A 20,318-nucleotide genomic window follows, 5' to 3' on the forward strand; every position below is an offset into this window, starting at 1 on the left:
CTTGAGTGAATTAACTAAATGTTGTTCAAAGACTAAATGGCTAACTTTACTGCAGTCTGTTCAGAGACCTCAATCAGAAATATATATTGATGGGGCCGGTTCCATGGCATAGTAGTTCGGGTTGCTCCACTTTGGTGGCCAGGTTCGAATCCCTGGCATGGATCTACACCACTCATCAGCTATGCTGTCACAGGCGACCCACATATGAAGTGGAGGAGGATTGGCACAGATGTTAGCTCAGGGATAATCTTCCTCAGCAAAAAAAAAAAAAAAAATATATATATATATATACATATGTATGTATTGAATCTCTACGGGGGCACTGTTCTTGGCATGGGTAGGTGGCATGTAGAGGTTTTCAGACTCCTTAGAAGCCTGTTAGAGCTATCCAGAGCACAAAGGGCCGGAGGAAGCTGAGCAGCCCCCAGCTCCAGCTTTTCTGCCCCCTTGCCCCCTGGGTTAAGATCTCAGCGTCGCGATCTGGGTTCGGCTTTGCGGGGCAGGACCCCCGGGCAGGCTCCGCCCCCAGCGCCCAGGCCCCGCCCCCGAGGCCCCGCCCAGCGCGTCCCGCGGGGTTGGCGGCGGCCATCCCCCTCCTCGCTCAGCTGGAACGCTTTGCTCGCGGCGTTCTCTCTCTATAAAGTTGTTGTTGCGGCTTCCGCCGCGGGTGGAGGAAGATGGCGTCGGGTGGTGGCGGCTGTAGCGCTTCAGAAAGATTCCCTCCGCCCTTCCCCGGCCTGGAACCGGAGTCCGAGGGGGCGGCCGGGGGGTCAGAACCCGAAGCTGGGGACAGCGACACCGAGGGGGAGGATATTTTCACCGGCGCCGCGGCGGCCGTAAGTTCGCCACCCCTCGGGGCGGCCGGCGAGCGGCCGTGCCACCCAGAAGGGAAGAGAGGCAAAGCGAGGGTCGGGAGGCTGGGCAGAGTGGGTCCGGCGAGACCTTGGGTTGGTGACAGTAGTCGTGGCTTGGGGGCTCTGGATGAGCGCCGAGACGTAGGGCCTGGCTTCCCGGCCGCTAGGCGGACGGTGAGGAGTGAGGGGTGTGGTGGCTTCTCCGCCGAGGTCGGCATTTGACCCCACCGTCCCAGGGGGCTGTTTTGCTGGTTGTTTCCTGCCGGGCTGATTTAATGGGTCCAGATAAGAGGATGGGGTGCAGACTTTCCTTTCCCTCGCCTAACTGCTCCTAGGATGAATAACGTTATCTGGAGTGGCCCAGGATAGTGACCCGCCCACAAATCCTTTCATTAGCTCCGCGCTTACCGGCGATTACCAAAGGCCCTTTCTGGATCTTAGTTTATAAGAGTTAGGTTGGCTCCTCTGCTGTCTAGGAGAATCCTGCCAGAGGTCGGTTGAAAAAAAGGCCCTGCTAGATAAATCACTACGTAGACCAAAAGCTTTGTCCCTTTTAAAGGGGTGTGTTAAAGTGCGCAGTTACCTCAGTGGGAGCGAATCTGTAAATGTGAGGAGGAAATGGTGTTTCCCAGAGTAATATCCAGGTTTCTAATAAGAGTTAGGTGTTGGGGGCCAGCCCCGCAGCGAGTGGTTAAGTTCGCGTGCTCCACTTAGGCGGCCCAGGGTTCGATCCTGGGCGCGTACATGGCACCACTCATTAGGCCATGTTGAGGCAGCGTCCCACAAGCCACAACTAGAAGGACCCACAACTAAAATATACAACTATGTACTTGGGGGATTTGGGGAGAAAAGAGCAGGAAAAAAAGGTGTTGAGAAAAACTAATCTTTAGGTATGGCAGGTGGAATTCAGTCTACTAAGAGCTAGATATTTGGAAAAACTAATCCTCATATGTGGAATGTGGAAATCAGTAAGCAATTCTGGACCCGTGGGGATGTTTTGGGCTGTTTTATAAGAATATTGCTTCACACCAGTTGGTACAGTTTGTTCCAGGTTGAAAACTTATTCAGTGCTAGGCCTGTGAATTTATCTATCTTGGATGATGCTTCTCTTCATAGTAGCTACTCAGTATATGAGTGACTAAATAAAACAGCTTTAAATTCTTTATATAGCATGCCTGAAGAAGTCTGAGGCTTATCTCATTTATGTCAGAAAAAGATGAAGTTCCTTGGAAATATCTTCTGTGATAATTAGAATTTTCTCTGTACTGTGCTAGGAATTGGGTCTATAATCCCAGCTCAAAAAATATTTGCTGATGCTAATATAACAGCTCAAACGGTCTAATGAAGTCTCTGTTATTGTGAGAAATAATAACTCTTGCTGCTAATTTAAGTCTTTATCCCATTTAAAACAAATCTTTAGTCTGTTCTTTTAGTAATTCCCCCGTAAGCCATGGAGAACAGCTACTGTTGATAACTGCTAGGATGGTAGATATTCAGACTAAATATCTGAAAATAGAAATTCTTGCACTGAAAGTTATTGGTTACATAGGCAAATAATGATTTATTTTCCCAAAAGGACCCTAGAAAGGTGAGGAGTTATTTTTTAGAATTCCCTAAAGAAGTTCAAGTTCAATGAATTGATCTCACCAGATTTCTTTACAGACGTCAATACTTCTCTCTTGTAAAATTGTAAAAATACTTTGCCTAATTTCCAGCTAAGAGGATGAGGAGGGGGTCAGAATGACCTTGTTCTACCATGGAAAGCATAGTTATTTTAATTTGGATTTTGATCCAGGAAAATTGAGTTGCTGAGGAAACTAAAATGCCACCTGTAAGCCAATTTTTGAACTGCCTGCCCTGATGTTAATCTTCAGAAAGCCAAGACCCCAAGATTCTTCGCTAGTTAAGCTGTGAATTTCTTGTTAAAGAGCAGTTAAATACAAGTTGTATTCTAATAAATGGTTTAGTTGTGAGCCAGTGTGAGAAGATAGGAGATTGCAGTGCTTCTGTATGTTAAGAAACAACGTTGAAGTATAAAGTAATAAGGAGCGTGAACTTTGAAGGCTGGTTTAAATCCAGGCTCTATTACTTGTTAGCTTAACCTTGGGCAAGGTACTTAATTATTCTGTATAGTTTCCTCACCTGTAAAATGTGAATACTAATATTTACCTCCACCATTATTGTGAGGATTAAATTAGAATACCTGTAGAACACTTAGAACAGTTGAGCATTTTGTAAACTGAAACTACTTTGAGAATCACAAAAACCCACAATGTCTAATAAAAGCGTAAATTAATTCTAAAAATGGTTAATATAGTTTATCAAAACTAAACTAGTAAGATTGTTTTGATTAGCTAGAAGCCATCAAAGTAGGCACTTAATGACTTCACTAGCATCTTGATTTAAGTTTATCTTCATATTTTTTTTTTATCTTCACATCGTCATGTTGCATGTTGGAGGCAAAGGGAGGAGCATTAAAGAATTGGGAAGGGCCCCGCCCCGTGGCCAAGTGGGTATGTTCGCGCGCTGGGCTTTGGCGGCCCAGGGTTTCGCTGGTTCCGATCCTGGGCATGGACAAGGCACAGCTCGTCAGGCCACGCTAAGGCGACGTCCCACTTGCCACAACTAGAAGGACCCACAACTAATAATATGCAACTATGTACTGTGGGGATTTGGGGAGAAAAAGCAGGAGGTAAAAAAAAAAGATTGGCAACAGTTGTTAACTCAGGTGCCAGTCTTTAAAAAAAAAATTGGGAAGCTAAGGCATCTAAAATGTAAAACTCATTTATGGTATGCATGTAATTTCCTGGATATTGATGTAGCAGCTGCTGCTGTTAATCATCCCATCTGCTCTCTTTTATAGTCCAAGAGGCTTTGTTAATACAGTAATAAAAGTGTTACTTGATTTATAAGTGAAAGAGCAGCCCGTGATGATGCATCTCAGAATCTACAAGGAGAGACTGGAGTTAAAAAAATTATTGAAATAAATCTGAAATCATGGCTTTAAAAGTGAAAACCAGCTTGTGGAAGGTCTGATTCTTAAGAATACATAAGACCTTACCTTCTTTCTGCCTCCTACTTTGTGGGCCTATAAATAAAAAGGTCTAAAATTCTAAATATATTACCTGAATCTTTGATGTGGACCTGAATCCATCTATGTATCTTTTTAGTTAAAACTTTCTTAGTTCTGGAACAGTATTAATTTTTCCCTTAATAAAACTAGAGACTAGATTGTAGCCATTCTTTTGGCTCTCCAGATTCATAAAATTATTATGTTAAAAAGACTATAAATGGCATACGTATTTTTACAGCTCGTTTGACCTCTCTGGTCTTACTTGCCTACTTTTAAACCAGAATGATACAATTGAAGCAAGTTCTTTATTTGCCTTCCCATGAGTTCTTATATGCCCATCTCTTTTTAGCAGTATGCCAGCACCACAATTAGATTTGCCCTCTAAATAAAAGGGAAGAACTGTTGAAGTCTGTCTCATGCTGAGAGAAAGGAGAAAAACATAGATAAATGATAATCCTCAGTTCAGATTTTGGCCAAATCTGGTAACTTCTTCTTTTGATGATATATCAGACCAATTAGAATTTTTTTTCCACTTCTCTTATTCTTGAATTGAAGCCTTAGTATTTAGAGAAATGGCCAGAAAAAAGAAATAGGATAAAGAAGGAGTAGCAGGGGGCTTGAAAAGTCATGTATTGAATAATTAATTCTTTATATGTAAGGCTAAAGAACAATATAACTTAATTGTATTGGTATTCAGAAGTCTTGGATAACAATTGGCTTCTGATTGACAGTGTTTTATAGACTGCAGAGAATTATAGAAATCTAAGGTATGTATTTAACATTTAGACAGGAAAGGACATGGTATTTTTAGAATCCAGGCCTACATCTGTGATCAATATAACGTGTATCCTGAGGGGGAACAAATCAGCTTTTTTTATTGTAAAAAACACACAACAAACTTTACCGCTGTAACCATTTTTAATTGTACAGTTCAAGAGTGTTAAGTATATTCATGTTTTTGTGAAAGGGATCTCCAGAACTTTTTCATCTTGCATTTCTGAAACTCTATACCCATTAAACAAATTCCCCTTTTACCTCCTCCCCCCAGCCCTTGGTAACCACCATTCTACTTTCTGTTTCTGTGAATTTGACTTCTTTAGATAACCTCCTATAAGAGGAATCATGCCAGTATTTGTCTTTTTGTGACTGGTTTTTTTCACTTAGCATAATGTCCTCAAGGTTCATCCATGTTGTAGCATCTGTTAGAATGTCCTTCCTTTTAAGGCTGAATGATATACCACATTTTGTTTATCCGTTCATCCCTCGATGGACATTTGGGTTGCTTCTCCCTATTGGCTCTTGTGAATAGTGCTGCTATGAACATGAGTGTGCAGATGTGTCTTCCAGACCCTGCTTTCAATTCTTTTGACCATATATCCAGAAGTGGGATAGCTGGGTCACATGGTAGTTCTATTTTTAATTTTTTGAGGAACCTCCATACTGTTTTCCATAGCAGTTGCACCATTTTACAGTCCTATCTCAGCTCTTTTTTAAGACCAGTTTATTTCCTTTTGAGTGCTTATAGGATAACCTCTTTAGATCTGGACAGAATTTTGTAATTTTATTAAAAGCCCTAAGGAGATTGATCATTTAGTTGGCTAATATTTTAAGTCTCTCTTCTGCAAAATGCCTGATGGCTGTTCCCAAAGGTGTAACGCGTCCTCAGTTAGTTTCTTCATACTATCCCTTCTGTGTTCTTAACCAGCTGAAAGTTAATCTACATAAGTGTTTTTAAACAAAGCTTTATTGCTTAGTTTCTTTAGTTAACGGTATATTCATTTACAACTAATATTAGTAAATAGTCATGGGTAAGTGTCCTCTAGTGTGTAGTATTTTCTGTAGGCATATTTTCTCAGACACATGTTTTTGGAGCTAACATGACATCAGGTGGTCAGATCTGGTCAAAAGTTCAGAAGTTGAAATTCCACGTTTTTCACATAGGTCTGATACAAATGTTCTTGAAAACGTTAGCAACTGGTGTTATGTCCAAAGATTTCATTTTAATGCTCAGCTCAAATTGTAAACAAGTTTTACTTTTAATGAGTTTAGATTTTCCTGAAGTACATAGATTCATTGATTTTTTTTTAAAGATTGGCACCTGAGCTAACAACTGTTGGCAATCTTCTTCTTTTTCTTCTTTTTTGCTTTTTCTCCCCAAATACCTCCAGTACATAGTTGTATATTTTAGTTGTGGCTCCCTCTAGTTGTGGAATGTGGGACGCCGCCTCAACATGGCCTTACGAGCGATGCCGTGTCCGCGCCCAGGATCGGAACCAGCGAAACCACTGAAGTGGAGCCCGCGAACTTAACCACTCAGCCATGGGGCTGGCCCCTAATTTCTTGATTATAGAATTGTACTAGCAGTTAACCTACCTTTCAAGGTTATGAAGGAAAGACTAACAAAAGTAATTACAAAGCAGTTTTAAGGGAAGGGGAATGAGAAAAGATGACTTTTAAAGATGACTAGTAAGAACCCAACTTAAAAATTATTTAAAATTAGAGTTTGGGGCTTGTGAGAGAAGCAGCAAAGGTTGCAGTTGTACTCTGGTTTCTATAGAGTTGCTGCCCCCTTTGCTTACGCAGGTGTTAAGGGAGCTCCGATGACTTGGCCATTTGTGATTTGCTTGGTTGGGAGGGGAAAGAGGAAAAAGAAGACTCTAATTTCTCTCCGTTGGTCCTCAGAACTTCTCAGCACTGTTGAGTAACTGTTGGCACAAATAAATCATGAGTAGTGGATAGTTACTAGAGCAAGTAGCCATAAGTATTTCATCTCCAGGAAAAGCCTGTTGCTCAACTTTTTCTGGCTTATTCTTTTGCTTCGTCAAATGGACAGCTGGGGCTTCATTCTGCTTTCAGAGCAGATTTGAACAGGGTTTGCTTTTTCTGCTTAGAAGTTAACATACCCATTAGTGCTCTGATCCTTCTGCAGTTTTCTGAGCCCTTCTAAGTTATATTAATTTGAGACCCAAAAAGTTTAGTAGGGAAATTATAAAAGTGAATTCAGTAGAATGTCCTAAATCATGGCATGCCCTTTCATTTGAGGTCTCTAATGGGCTTGCTTACCATTTTCCTTAACCAGCTCTATGATCAACTTCAGGCTCATTTTCCCCAGCCTTCCAGCTCCCCCTTTTCCATTTTCATTACTTCCTCTACCTTCTAGCTCAGAGCTTGTTTACTTTTTTTGTGTTGTAGACCCCTTAGCAGTCCAGTGAAGCCTATGGACCTATTCTTGGAATAATGTTTTTAAATGTATAAAATGGATTACAAAGGAAACCAGTTATACTGAAATGCAGTTATCAATTAAAATAAATATTAAATTTATTTAATTTAATAAATAAAATTTATTTTATTTTGGATAGCAATTGGCTAGTCAAATAAAAATTAAAACAATTTTATATATATTTATATTAGTAACGTGCTTTTTAGTGCTTTAAATAATACCTAGGGATAGATCTAAACACTACTATAATTTTTAAATAAAGATGAGCATAAATGATATTTTGAGATCTGTAACAACTATAATATCAAATAAAAAATATCTAATTTCTATTAGAGTCTCAGGTACTGCTATGACTATTATGGTTTGTTGCATATCTTTATAATTGAAGAAAATGCAGAATTGTAGTTAGAGGGTGAAAATGAAATTGTAATTTTATTCCCATCTAAATTCATAGACCTCTCCCCCTGCATTCTGTGGCTCATGGACCCTAGTATACCCCAAGAACCCCTACTTTAACTCCTTAAGCTATGAGAGGGAGTAACATCGTGAAATCATTAGAGTTAATCAGATATTCACCCAGTTTGTGAAGTTAGATGCACCCTGTTCCCAAATCCAGTTGTCACTGAATGTCCATTCTCCCAAGCACAGAAGCTTTTAGCACATCTGTGCCATTTTTTTTTTTAAGATTTTATTTTTCCTTTTTCTCCCCAAAGCCCCCCCAGTACATAGTTGTGGATCCTTCTAGTTCTGGTATGCAGGACGCCACCTCAGCATGGCCTGACGAGCGGTGCCATGTCCGCACCCAGGATACAAACCGGTGAAACCCTGGGCCGCCAGAGCAGAGCGTGTGAACTTAACCACTTAGCCACGGGGCCAGCCCCTCTGTGCCATTTTTGAAACATGGTATGGGAGAACAGTCACTGCCTGAGGTAGGTAGAATAGTTGCGGCCTCCGAAGATGTCCATGGCCTGGAACCTGTGAATATGTTAGGTTACAAAGCAAAGGGGCATTAAGGTTGAAAACGGATTTAAGGTTGCTAGTCAGCTGACCTTAAGATAGGCAAGTTATCCTGGAATATCTTAGTGAGCCCAGTGTAATCACAAGGATTCTTTAAAAGTGGAAGAGAGAGAGAGTGACTAGGGAAGGTAGATTACCTTTAGAAGAAAGGCACAGAGAGATGCAACATCGTTAGCTTTGAAGGTGGAGGAAGTGACCCATGAGCCAAGGAATGTGGCTGGCTTTTAGAAGCTAGAAAGAGCAAGGAAACAAATTTTCCCCTAGAACCTCCAGAAAGGAACACAGCTCTGGTGACACCTTGATTTCAGCCCAGCGAGACCTGTATTGACTTCTAGAGAATTATAGTAAATTTGCATTGTGTAAGCTGTTAAATTTGTGATAATTTGTTGCAGCAGTGATAGAAAACTAATACACTGCCCCACCTTGCTCATTTCTCCCTAGAAGTAAAGGTGGCAAAAGGAGGAGTATTTATGCCAAAGTCTTCCAGGGTAATTTTTAAAGACTTCATGACTGCTCTGTTATGATCTGAGTATAGCTTCTGGGTTGACTTGTTCCTAATTGTCCTTGCCTTGGTACATTAGTATGATCACACATTGCCGTAGCTCCATCTTGCCTTACTAAATTATAATAATTTTCCATCAGAAAATCACTGCTCTTGTTCTGCAGAAGCAGTGTTACCTTAGCATTTAATTTGGATTCGACCTCTAAATGTAGTTGAGAGCTTTAGTGGTTACCACCCTTTTGAGGTCTCTTGAACGTAATGCAAGTGTTCTGCATGGAGCAAAAAAAGCAGTTGAGCAACAGAAGGAAGAATCACAACTGCTTAACCTGAAGGGAAGTTCCCCAGAATCGCAGTAGTGCTTTCCAGTACTGAATGGCTGTGTCAGCTCTGGGGGACAGCAAGCCCACATCTGTCCTTCTCTGAGCTAAGAGAACTGCTTTAGTAGCCTGGGCCTCATGGTTTGAGGCTGGTAATTGGAGAGGAATATCTGTTTACTCTTAACACAAGTGCTCTCTTGCTGGCAGATCTTTCTAGTGCCTGAGGGTTAGGATTAGGCCGTTTGTGAGCTTTTATAAACAGGCACTTGAACCTGCTAGAATTAACAGCCAAAGGGAGTTAGCAGGTGTTGTATATCCTAGCCTAGGATTCTATCACTGACAGAAAGAATGCTTCCTTTATTTTTTTTTTAAAAAGGGCAGGGGGAAGTATGCAGGGCTGCTCTTTGGCTTTATTAACTACATCACAAAGGTACTATTTTTATTACGGAATATATGTAGTTTTGTCTGTTGCCTAGAAATTTAGCTCCTTCCAAACAGATGGATAGTTTTCTGACTTATTGACTCTTGAGAGGTTTTCAAAATATGGATTATAAAGCAAGGCTTATTTTTAGTAATGATTTTGCCACTCAGTATAATCAGTGTGCCTCCTTCCTTCCCCCATCATGAGTCCTTCCTAAAATTTTAACTGTTGATTCAGAATTAGCTTTTTAATATAAATTATATCTTGATAAATTTAGCCTTTTAACCTAAGGCATAGCATATAAAATGTGTTATAATGCCTAGGTGGTATATTTTTATAACAAGCTATTATTAGCGACTCTAGTCTCTTGGAAGACTTGTTTTCTCTAACAGTCTTGTAAGAATGTAGGCTACCACAAACAGGGATTCATTTCTTCTTTTCCTTAAAAATAGTTATGCTCAGCTTTTTTTGGATCTGATTTTAAGTAAAACTTAATATGCCTCGAAGGCCTACTGTGTGCTGGGTACTCTTCAGCTTAAAGAAATAAGCTTAGTTTGTCCAATGCTGATCCAGATCAATCAACTGAAAGTGAATTTGGTAAGGCCAAAAATAAAGCAAATGTGAAAAGAAGTAAAGTTGGGGAGGGGTACTGTACAATATGGCAGAGAGAGGGGTGACATACTTATGTAAGAAAAGTGTACGTCTAACTAAGTAATACTAACTTAGTGTAGAAAAATGGGCAGAGGACATTGAGAAAAATCACAGGGATTCCAATGGCCAGTAAAGACAACTTTCCACCACTCAACCTGGCAAAGATTTTTTAAAAGAGAGAGAATGCTTACTGCTGCTGTGGGTGCAGGACTCACACATTGCTGAGGGGTGGGAGGTGGGATGCAAGCTGGTGATCTTTCTGGAAGGCAGCTTAGCAGAACCTTTGAAAATTTTATGTCCAATAATTCTACTTAAGAATCTATCCCAGGGAAATAATCAGATGTGGGCTTATATATATGGATAGACATCACAGCATTATTTGTGGGGATAAAAACCTGAAAACTGTCTAAATAGCCATCCTTAGGGAAATGACTGTGTTGTGGTATACCCATACGATAGAATGTTAAGTCCCTGAAATTGGGATTTTTGTACAACTCTTAATGACGTTAAGAATGCCTAGATGGGGCCGGCCCGGTGGCGCAGCGGTTAAGTGCGCACATTCTGCTTCAGCGGCCCGGGGTTCACCGGTTCGGATCCCGGGTGCAGACATGGCACTGCTTGGCACACATGCTGTGGTAGGCGTCCCATGTATAAAGTAGAAGAAGATGGGCATGGATGTTAGCTCAGGGCCAGTCTTCCTCAGTGAAAAGAGGAGGATTGGCAGCAGTTAGCTCAGGGCTAATCTTCCTCAAAAAAAAGAAAAAGCTCAGATGGTGGAGGGTGGAGGGACAGAGTAAAAAGTTTTACGTACATAGAAGAATAATTTTGTAAAAGAACAACTACAGAGGAAAGATCAGGGTAGGGAATATCATAATCCATCTTAACTATCTTCAGCTTTCTTAGAACTCAGCCATGAGTGGTTTTGGGGATGGAGTCCCAGAGGATATCTGAGGAGCAGTTTTTTCTGTGCTCACAGGTAGTTGTTACCTGGCTTACTAAGGGAGCACAAGTCAGTTTCATCATGGTTCTAGTCAAGCAGCTTACCGTTTGGGTCTGGTGGAGGAAGAGAGACAGGTAGTCGTGCTCTAGTTGTCACTGCAGTGTCCTGTCCACCTGGGTCTCTCTCTTCTCATTAGTGCAGGGAAAGACAGGCTGCTGTTCTATCATTGTTCAGGAAAATGTTCTTTGTCTTTAAACTTTCTATTTAGCTGGTAAATCAGAAATGGAAAGCTGGCTTTATTCATCTTCGTGTCACAGGAATGAATTCTTCTAGCTGTCTTTAGAAATGGCTAAATTCTAACCTGTGCCTTTTCTGGTGCTTTGGTCTCCCTGGTGAGCTACTAGTAAATTACATTTGTATACATTTATCCTTAACATATCCTGAGTTTTAGTCTTTCCTAGTCTCCATCTAAAGATGACTAGTATCAGTGGGAACTGAATTAAAAGAAATCAGATGGCTTTTTATGAGATCCCTATACTGTACAAGAGCACAAGAGTATGTATAGGAAGGAATATGTAGTTGTATATGTAGGAAGGTGGTTGGCAATGTATGAGACAAAAGTTTTGTCATGTGAGTTTTGTTTGTGCCCTATTTGTTGTCTGTGTCTCTGCAGTGATTTTTGTTGTTGTTTTTTAAGATTATAGAAGCTAGAAGACAGAATCACTGTCTAATAGAATTTGTATAACATTTAAGCATATACCACTAAGTGCTCAGTAAACTTTGTTAGCATAGAAAAGTTCCAGTAGAAGCATTGTTTGCTAATACAAATCTAATACAGTTTCTTTCTCTGAGGGTGGCCCCACTGTTGGGATGGCGCTGTTTGCATGGCAAATTCAGAGGACCCGTCGGATCTGTCATTTCCTTTTGTTCCGTTGGGTCAGAAAAAGCCTGTTTGCAGGAAACAAATTCCCTCAGATTTGTTAAGGAAATGTTTCATAAAAGATTCCTTAAATCAGGTCTTTTAACTGATTTGGCCTTGGGGTCTGACTTCAAAACCCTGTAGTACCACACCATGGCTTTTGAAGCTGGATTCCCAGCTTTCTGTTCATGTTCTGCACAATCCAGCTTTGTTCTTTCTGCTACTGGTTTGGGTCCCACCCCACCCTTGTTTGCGGCTGATCACTGAGCTTTTGATAAAGGCCCTGGCCTGACTGTATTTTCACCATGTGCCCACTAGGCTAGGCATGACTGGTTTTTGTTCTGCTAGCCTGACACGGGTGTGGTGGAAAATTGTGTCTGTGTAAGTGAAGGATGAAAAGAAAAGTTATGTTTAGAAACAGCTTTAGATGTAAAGTGTTATACCTTCCTTTGCCTGTCAAGGGTTCAGTAATATCCACACATCTGGACTTCAGTGAGCAGTTTAGCCAAGACCACAAAGTAAACCAGGATCCAGAGCTTGAATTCTGGACTCCAATGTCGTGTCCTGGTCACTAGAATGTGCCCCATCAGCATTTGAAAGAATGAAAGTCACCAACTGAGAAGGGGAAATGCAGTTGGACACATTTCTTTTGAAAATTGTCTGTGTGTATACATACCCTTATCGGTATCACGTGCTTTGGGATAGGGCATTTCAGTAAGGCTATGGTGTTGAAAATTAACTTTAAAATGTATGAGTTTATTTTAGCTCTGTGATCACCTGGGTAGCACTTACAGCACTGATAATGATTGGCTGCTTATTAAACTGGCTGACTAGTGATCCTGTCTTCCCCTAAACACCTGTGGGAGCCACTGAGGGATGAATTAAAAGTCACTTTCTAGGTTCGTTCTTTTTTTTTTAAGATTTTATTTTTCCTTTTTTTCCCAAAGCCCCCCCGTACATAGTTGTGTATTTTTAGTTGTAGGTCCTTCTAGTTGTGACATGTGGGATGCCACCTCAGCATGGCTCGATGAGCGGTGCCATGTCCGCGCCCAGGATTCGAACTGGCAAAACCCTGGGCCACCGAAGCAGAGTGCACGAACTTAACCACTTGGCCAGGGGGCCGGCCCCTCTAGGTTTGTTCTTAATGGCACTGTTTTATTCAGAATATCTCTTTGTTTTTAGAGTAAGCCCCAGTCCCCAAAGAGAATTGCTTCTCTTCCCATCAACAATGGCTCCAGAGAAAATGGGATCCATGAGGAACAAGACCAAGAGCCACAGGATCTCTTTGCAGGTGAGTATGGACTCATAACTTATAATAGGAATCTTCACATTGCTGAGTTAAAGTGAAAAACCAAAAAAGGGGTCCCGCCTGGTGGTGCAGCAGTTAAATTCGCACATTCCGTTTCAGCGGCCCAGGGCTCACCAGTTCGGATCCTGGGTGTGGACCTACGCACTTCTTATCCAGCCATGCTGTGGCAGGTGTCCTACATATAAAGTAGAGTAAGATGGGCACAGGTGTCAGCTCAGGGTCAGTCTTCCTCAGCAAAAAGAGGAGGATTGGCAGCAGATGTTAGCTCAGGGCTGATCTTCCTCAAAAAAAAAAAAGTAAAATAGTATATTTACATATTTGAAATGTAACTCTATGTAAGATATGATTGTGGAGGAGTCCCAAACCTGTAAAATGCAGTCCCTGCCATCAAGATTCCTGCAGGATGGGGGCCAGCCCCATGGCCGAGTGATTGGGTTTGCACACTCCATTTCGGCTGCCCAGGGTTTCGCTGGTTCGGATCCTGGGCGTGGACGTGGCACCGCTTGTCACGCCATGCTGAGGTGGTGTCCCACATGCCACAACTAGAAGGACCCACAACTCAAACGTGCAGCTATGTACTAGGGGGATTTGGGGCGAAAAAGCAGAAAAAAAAAAAAGATTGGCGACAGTTGTTAGGTGCCAATCTTTAAAAAATAAAAAATAAAATAAAAAATAAATTTTAATGCCTAAAAATGGTGCAAAGCGCTCTTTTAAAAGTCCCCTCTCTAGAACACCTAGGGAATGAGTTATTCTCAACTGGATTTTCCCAGATATACAAAGGTGACTCTTAAGCGCTACTTTTTAAAAACTATTTGCATTAGAAAGATTTTTCAGATATTACATGTCTTTTTATCCCTCTTGGACAGCATATATTAAACATATCTTAATCCTTGCAAGATGATCTAAAATTAAAATTGTGAATAATTCTTAAACTGCTAAAACAGCAGTGCCATCCTCATGTGTGGCAAACAGTGCCTTTTCCCAAGCATTACTGTGTTTGTATCTTGGGTCCATTTTTTCTAGCTTACAGTTTTCCTGACTCTTCCTTTGATGTCATTTTTGCTGTCGGTGTACCTGCCTTTTCTATCATAGTGGCTTGTAAAGCAGATAGACGCACTTATTCTTTTACACATAGTTATAAAAAGAATAAATAGGGTTTATATAACGTTTCAAAGGAATGCTCCTGAGAATAAAGTAAATTGGCACACTTACTTTGACTGTGTAGTCTTTTTGCGTGATACCTGGTTCTTGCCTAAATTTTAGGTAGAGGGTAGCCAAGTGGTTGTATTTGGGAATGAAAGAGGTTGCTCTCCTAAACTTATGCTAGACAAACACCTCTTTTACTATCCTCCCATTTTAGCCATGTAAAAATTTCTTCACTCTTAATCTGAGAACCTCTAAGTATTGAGAGTAGTTGCCGTTGTTCTTGTCTCTTAACCTATAGAACTGCAGTTTAGCCATCAAAGACCCATTATTGACCTTCATTATAAAATATCAACTATTTTTAGATGCCACAGTGGAGCTATCCCTGGACAGCACACAAAATAATCAGAAGAAGGTACCAGCCAAAACGCTCATTTCTCTTCCTCCACAGGAAGCCATAAATTCTTCTAAGCCACAACCAAGCTCTGAGGAGGTGAGAATCTATGCTGTTGGTCTTGTTTCTTTTGGATTTTTAGGACTGTGCTGCCAGTCTGAAATTCAGTTGAGCATGAACCTTGAGAAAATATTTATGACTCTTGAAGAAGACCTTTATGGTTAATGGACAGCCAGAATCCAATACAGGACTCTTTCTTGGGCAAAGTGTCTATTGCCTTGCCCAGAGGACAGCACAAAGGCTTTCAGTGGTCACTAATGATTTTTAGTGTGTGAAGCTCCCGTATTAAAGAGTATAGTCTCTCCTCATTCCCTCCTTAGCCTGAGAGAGGTAAGTCTTCCAAAACCGAGGAATTATTCATTATGATCAAAATAAGGTTTTAAGAGAATAGATGTAACAAAGACCTTTGAGCAGGCTCCAGCTTAAAACTGTGGGAGTTGGTTCATTGGGATTGTTGGGAATGGACGGAACTGAACACTGATTCATTGAAGGATTTATCTTGATGTTATTTTATTGATATAAGATTAATACAGGGTGAAATTAATAGCCTTTTTTTGTATCAACGCTCATGATTTGTCTTCTCTTTAAAAGCTAGAAGAAGAAGAACAGGAAGACCATTTTGATTTGACAGTTGGTATAACTGATCCTGAGAAGATAGGTAAGTAAGATAGTAAGATAGGTACTTGGGACTCCTTGTGATGTTAAGATGTGGCTGTGGAAAGCATAGTTAGCTAATTTCTAGATGGTTACCTCCAGAGCCGAACTAGCCAGTGTGAAGTACTGCATTATTATCTTTCCTGTGAAATTACACCCCTTGCTATGCTTCTAAGGCCTGAAACAGCAGTCACCCAGCACTTTATTTAGGCTTTTCTTGGCTTTAGGAAAAAAAATCAGAGGCGTCAAATACTATTAGAATCCTTTTTTAAAAACCCAGCCATTGCCTTCTCCCACAGAATTGATGAAACCATTTTACTCCCTTTTAAGATCATAAATTCCAGGGCCAGTCTGGTGGCGTAGTGGTTAAATTTGCATATTTTGCTTCGGCAGCCCAGGGTTTGCCAGTTCAGATCCCGGGTGTGGACCTACACACTACTTATAAAGCCGTGCTGTGGTAGGCGTCCCACATATAAAGTAGAGGAAGATGGGCATGGATGTTAGCTCAGGGCCAATCTTCCTCAGCAAAAAGAGGAGGATTGGTGGCACATGTTAGCTCAGGGCTGATCTTCCTCAAAAAAAGAAAAAAGATCATAAATTCTGTTTAAACACCCTAAAAACACATGTTCTAAAATTTGGGACTACTGAATTTGTTTTTCCCTCAAGAAGTTTGGAATTCTTGTTACATGTCGTTTATCGTGTACTTTTGATATCCTAAAGAAATGAGGAAGTCTGCATCTCTCTTTTAAAGGTAAAGAGTAAAGGACCCAGGTTGAATTTTGGTCAAATTGAAATTAGATTTTCAAAAAGAGCACTTAACTTTGGCCAAAACTTGGATTTTGGAAGTAGCCTTTCTGTGTCCCAAGCTTGTGAAAGCTATTAGTGAGCAGAGAGCAACAGGCCTTGACTTTCCTTGTTCCAGGTTCCCCTGACAGAAGAGGCTATACAGAGCCTTATCCTCCTAAACAGGGCTGGTGTTTATATGATTAAGAGGAAAAATGTAATTTCCAACACCCTTTGTCTATTCTGAAGAACAAGAATTTATAAAGACTTTATGCCAAAATGGTTTGTTGTTAAACTGTTGAGTTTTACTTTTCCTGGACTGTTGCACTGGTAGGATGTTTATGAGCGTCTTAGACAATTCCCTCATCCAATAATAGAGGAAACTGAGAACCAATAGGTAATAAGTAGTTTTCCTGTCTGGTCACAATGCGGTCCGTGGTAGAGCCTGGACCAGAACTTTGGATAACATGTTTAGGATTCTCTCTTGCCTCTGTAATATCTGTGAATATTCTATAGGCACATTGATTTTAAGCTAGTTATTAGCTGCTTTAAATTCTTGGTAGAATAAGATAAACTGTAAGTAAATAATACTAATTGTTTTAATATTTAAAAGTCATGACGTTTGAACCAGGAGAGAGAGGGAGTATATTAGTTTCCTAGGGCTTCTGTAACAAAGTACCACAAATGGGGTGGCTTAAAACAGAAATAAATTCGCTCAGAGTTCTGGAGGCCGGAAGTCTGAAATCATGGTGTCAGTGAGGCCATGCTCCCCTGGAGGCACTAGGGAAGGGCTCTTCCATGCCTCTCCCCTAGATCCTGGTAGCCTCAGGCATTCCTTGGCTTGTAGATGCATCATTTCAGTCTCTGCCTTCATTGTCACATGGCATTCTGCCTGAGTGTCTTCACCTCATCTTCCCTCTATGCGTGTCTGTCTCTGTTCAAATTTCCCGTTTTTTAAGGACACCGGTCATACTGAATTAGGGCCCACCCTGCTGACCTCATTTTCACTTGAGTACTTCTATAAAGACCCTATTTCCAAATAAGGTCACATTCTGAGATACTCGGGGTTAGGGCTTTCAACGTATCTTTTGTTGTTGTCGTTGTTAGTGCTGTGGAGTCAATTCTGACTCCTAGCGATCCTGTGTACAGCAGAGCTGAACGCTGCTTGGTCTTTTTGCGCCATCCTTTCACCTTCCAGCGCTATATCAGACAATGCTCCACTGCTATGCACAGGGTTTTCATGGCCCATTTTTTCAGGAGTGGATGACCTCTTCCTTCTCCCTAGTCTGTCTTATTCTGGAAGCTCCACTGAAGCCTCTCCACTGTGGGTGACCCTGCTGGTATCTGAAATACCAGTGGCATAGCTTTCAGCATCACAGCAACGTGCAGCCACCACAGTATGACACCAACGGAACGGTAGTGTGGTTCCCTGACCAGGAAATGAACCTGAGCCCTGGTGGTGAAAGCACCTCATCTTAACCATTAGACAACTAGGGCTGGCTTTTTTATTTTGAGGGGGACAAAAATTCAACCCATAGCAGTAATTTAAACATCCCGTGGGTCAGATTGATTTAAACACTAATCACCTTTGATGAGAAGCCTTCATCCACTTGTACCATAGTCTAGATTCTTAGACATGTTGATGCCAACAAGCTAGCTACTTAGAAGCATTTTCATATTCAGGGCCTGATCTTCATAACAACACCTTCTGTTTGTGTGGGCTGTTTATTCAACATGTGCTTCTTATTCATGCACACATCTAAATAAATCAGAATCCTACTTCTACCAGGATAAGCTTTTTAGAGCTTTAGTAATTTGCATGTGCCATCTTGAACTTTCTGAAATTATTTAGGAAATGAAGGTAAATGTAAAACTGCTATATTACTGACCCATTTCTAAGTCTTATGAACTCTGTATGTACATGCAAGTATGTCTCTTTTCTCACACATTGCCTCAGTAAAAGCAGCTGACATGCAAAGTGTCTGAAGATCCTGCTTTGCTACTGTGTTTTGTGTGTATTTGCATGTAGACTTTCTTTAATTGCAGGTACTAAATTATGGGATGGACCTTCTGGATGTTTGACCATGACTATTCAACTGTGAATAAAATTTTGAATACTTTATCCTTAAAGTAAATTTAGATTTTTATTTCCTTTTATCAGTGGTAAGCATCCTTAATAGTACTAGGCAGTGTAGTATAAGTGTTTTAGAGGAGAACTAATGGTGGTAATCAGTATAAAGTAAGTTCTAATGCTTATTTGCTTATCATTTCTGTTTTATACACACTCTTTTGATAGGGGCTGGAGAGGTAGAGAAAGCAAGTCCTCTACTCTTGTATAATCTCCAACTTCTCTGTGTACTTTATAAAAGTAGACATTCCCCGCCATCTTATGGAAACCAAGTTGCAATAGGTGATCCTGCTAATCCAGTACTGCACCTTGTTTCCCCCGGCCCTCACTCCAGGACCAGTTCAGAAGCTTAAGCAGCTAGTAATTGTTGACCTAGGTTTTCCTGTTTGGTGTGGGGAAGAATTGAGGGGTGGAGAGGAAGGGAACAAACCAACTCAAAATGCCAGAGTCCAGCACTGGAGCTTTGTCTGACTAGATTCCAATGTATGTCTTTTCAGTGCTCAGGGAGTCAATGGTGCCTTTATGTTCCCAAGTGGTCTAGGTCAGGACACTGCCACAGAGAAAAACAATTGCTTGAATCCCAAATTATTTAACAGTCAAAGGCTTTTTCAGAAAAAAATTCCTGCAGGAAAGAGAGATTTGTGTGATATTAGGCAGCCAAAGTATCTTCCTGCCAGGCCCTTTGCTCTGGGTGAACATACTAGATGAGAGAGGTCAGTGTCCCCCAGCACCAATGGAGGAGGCCGTGACAGTATTTCTGAAAGAGCAAACAGCCCAGAGCTAGCTTAGGGTAGAACTACTTGTTTCCTTTTACATCAGTTGCTTCCTTCTCCTCCTTCTACTTTATACAGCAAGAGAATTGTTTGGTTTTAGACAGATGTGTATAACCAGCCCAAATATTGGCATGGTAACAACTGATGGATTGTCAGTATCCACTGCTTCTTTGTGGAGGGTATAAATGGAGCCTGGCTTTGGAACAGGAGGCTGACTCTCTTGTCTGACTCAAATTGGGGCCTAGCCAGCATCCATGGGGGCCTGATATGTGCCACAGAGGCTCTGAGGAAAAGTAGGAGCTGGATTGCAGGATAGTATATAAAGCTTGGAGATGAAACAAGTATCCTTCTTATACAGGGCTCCTGTGGCTTATGACTCTGGTTAAATGTTAGCAAGATTAGCACTGCTTGGGTTTACAAAATAATCCTCTCCTGCTTTCTTGTTCTCCCACAGGGGATGGTATGAACGCCTATGTAGCCTACAAAGTTACAACACAGGTGAGTCCAGGGGACCCTGCTGATGGCCACCTTAATAGACCTGGGTGCTTATACCAAGAAGGTCATCATTCAGATTATTTCTGGGTATTTCTTTAGTTTCTTTGCCAACATCTTCCTTCAAGTTTACTCAAGATGGAGCAAGCCTGCATCCCCTTGGTAATATCATCTGAGCCTTTCCACTTTCTTCCAGAGAGCTAACACTTCAGTGTGAAACTTTGTAAGTTTTATTAAGACATGCAGTGTATCTGATATAGTCCCATTCCTCTCAGGAACTATGTTGCTTAGAGCTAGTTTGGCAGATTGCCCCAAACTATATCACCTGTTTAAAAATCATCAGTTCTTCTGAGGTTTCCTATATGGAGCTTCTTTTAATACTTTCCCTAACCTTTGCCCCTCAGGTCTGGTCTTCCTTTTTTATATAATATTAATGCATACAAACTTACACAATGTTGTATGCAGGTTGTGAAGCATAAAAAGTGAAGCCCCGAACCTACCACCAGTCTTAAGATGAGTACCATTGAATTCACCTGCGTGTTTTTCCCTGTCATATCCCCTGCCTCACACCTTAGAGGCACCCACTCTCCTGAGTTGTCTCTCATTTCCTTTATAAACAGTCTTCACATATGTATCTCTAAAAAATAGACTGTTTTGCTTTGTTCTTG

The 20,318-nt window shown here is 41.1% G+C and overlaps 1 protein-coding gene across 2 annotated transcripts in view; it reads left to right on the plus strand.

The window, feature by feature from the left end:
* The first annotated feature begins 647 nt into the window (after window positions 1–647).
* Window positions 648–20,318, plus strand: part of SNX1 (sorting nexin 1) — a 31,190-nt gene continuing 11,519 nt past the window's right edge. The window contains exons 1-5 of one of the 2 annotated variants that reach the window (XM_046652674.1): window positions 648–836; window positions 13,097–13,205; window positions 14,732–14,859; window positions 15,412–15,478; window positions 19,613–19,656. In XM_046652674.1, coding sequence (XP_046508630.1) covers window positions 678–836; window positions 13,097–13,205; window positions 14,732–14,859; window positions 15,412–15,478; window positions 19,613–19,656 — 507 coding nt within the window. In that variant the 5' untranslated portion in view covers window positions 648–677. The remainder of the gene's footprint in view (window positions 837–13,096; window positions 13,206–14,731; window positions 14,860–15,411; window positions 15,479–19,612; window positions 19,657–20,318) is intronic. The other variant, XM_046652675.1, reaches the window with a different exon arrangement.

Source organism: Equus quagga, chromosome 2 (assembly GCF_021613505.1).
Source record: "Equus quagga isolate Etosha38 chromosome 2, UCLA_HA_Equagga_1.0, whole genome shotgun sequence".
In the NCBI taxonomy this organism is placed as follows: Eukaryota; Metazoa; Chordata; class Mammalia; order Perissodactyla; family Equidae; genus Equus; species Equus quagga.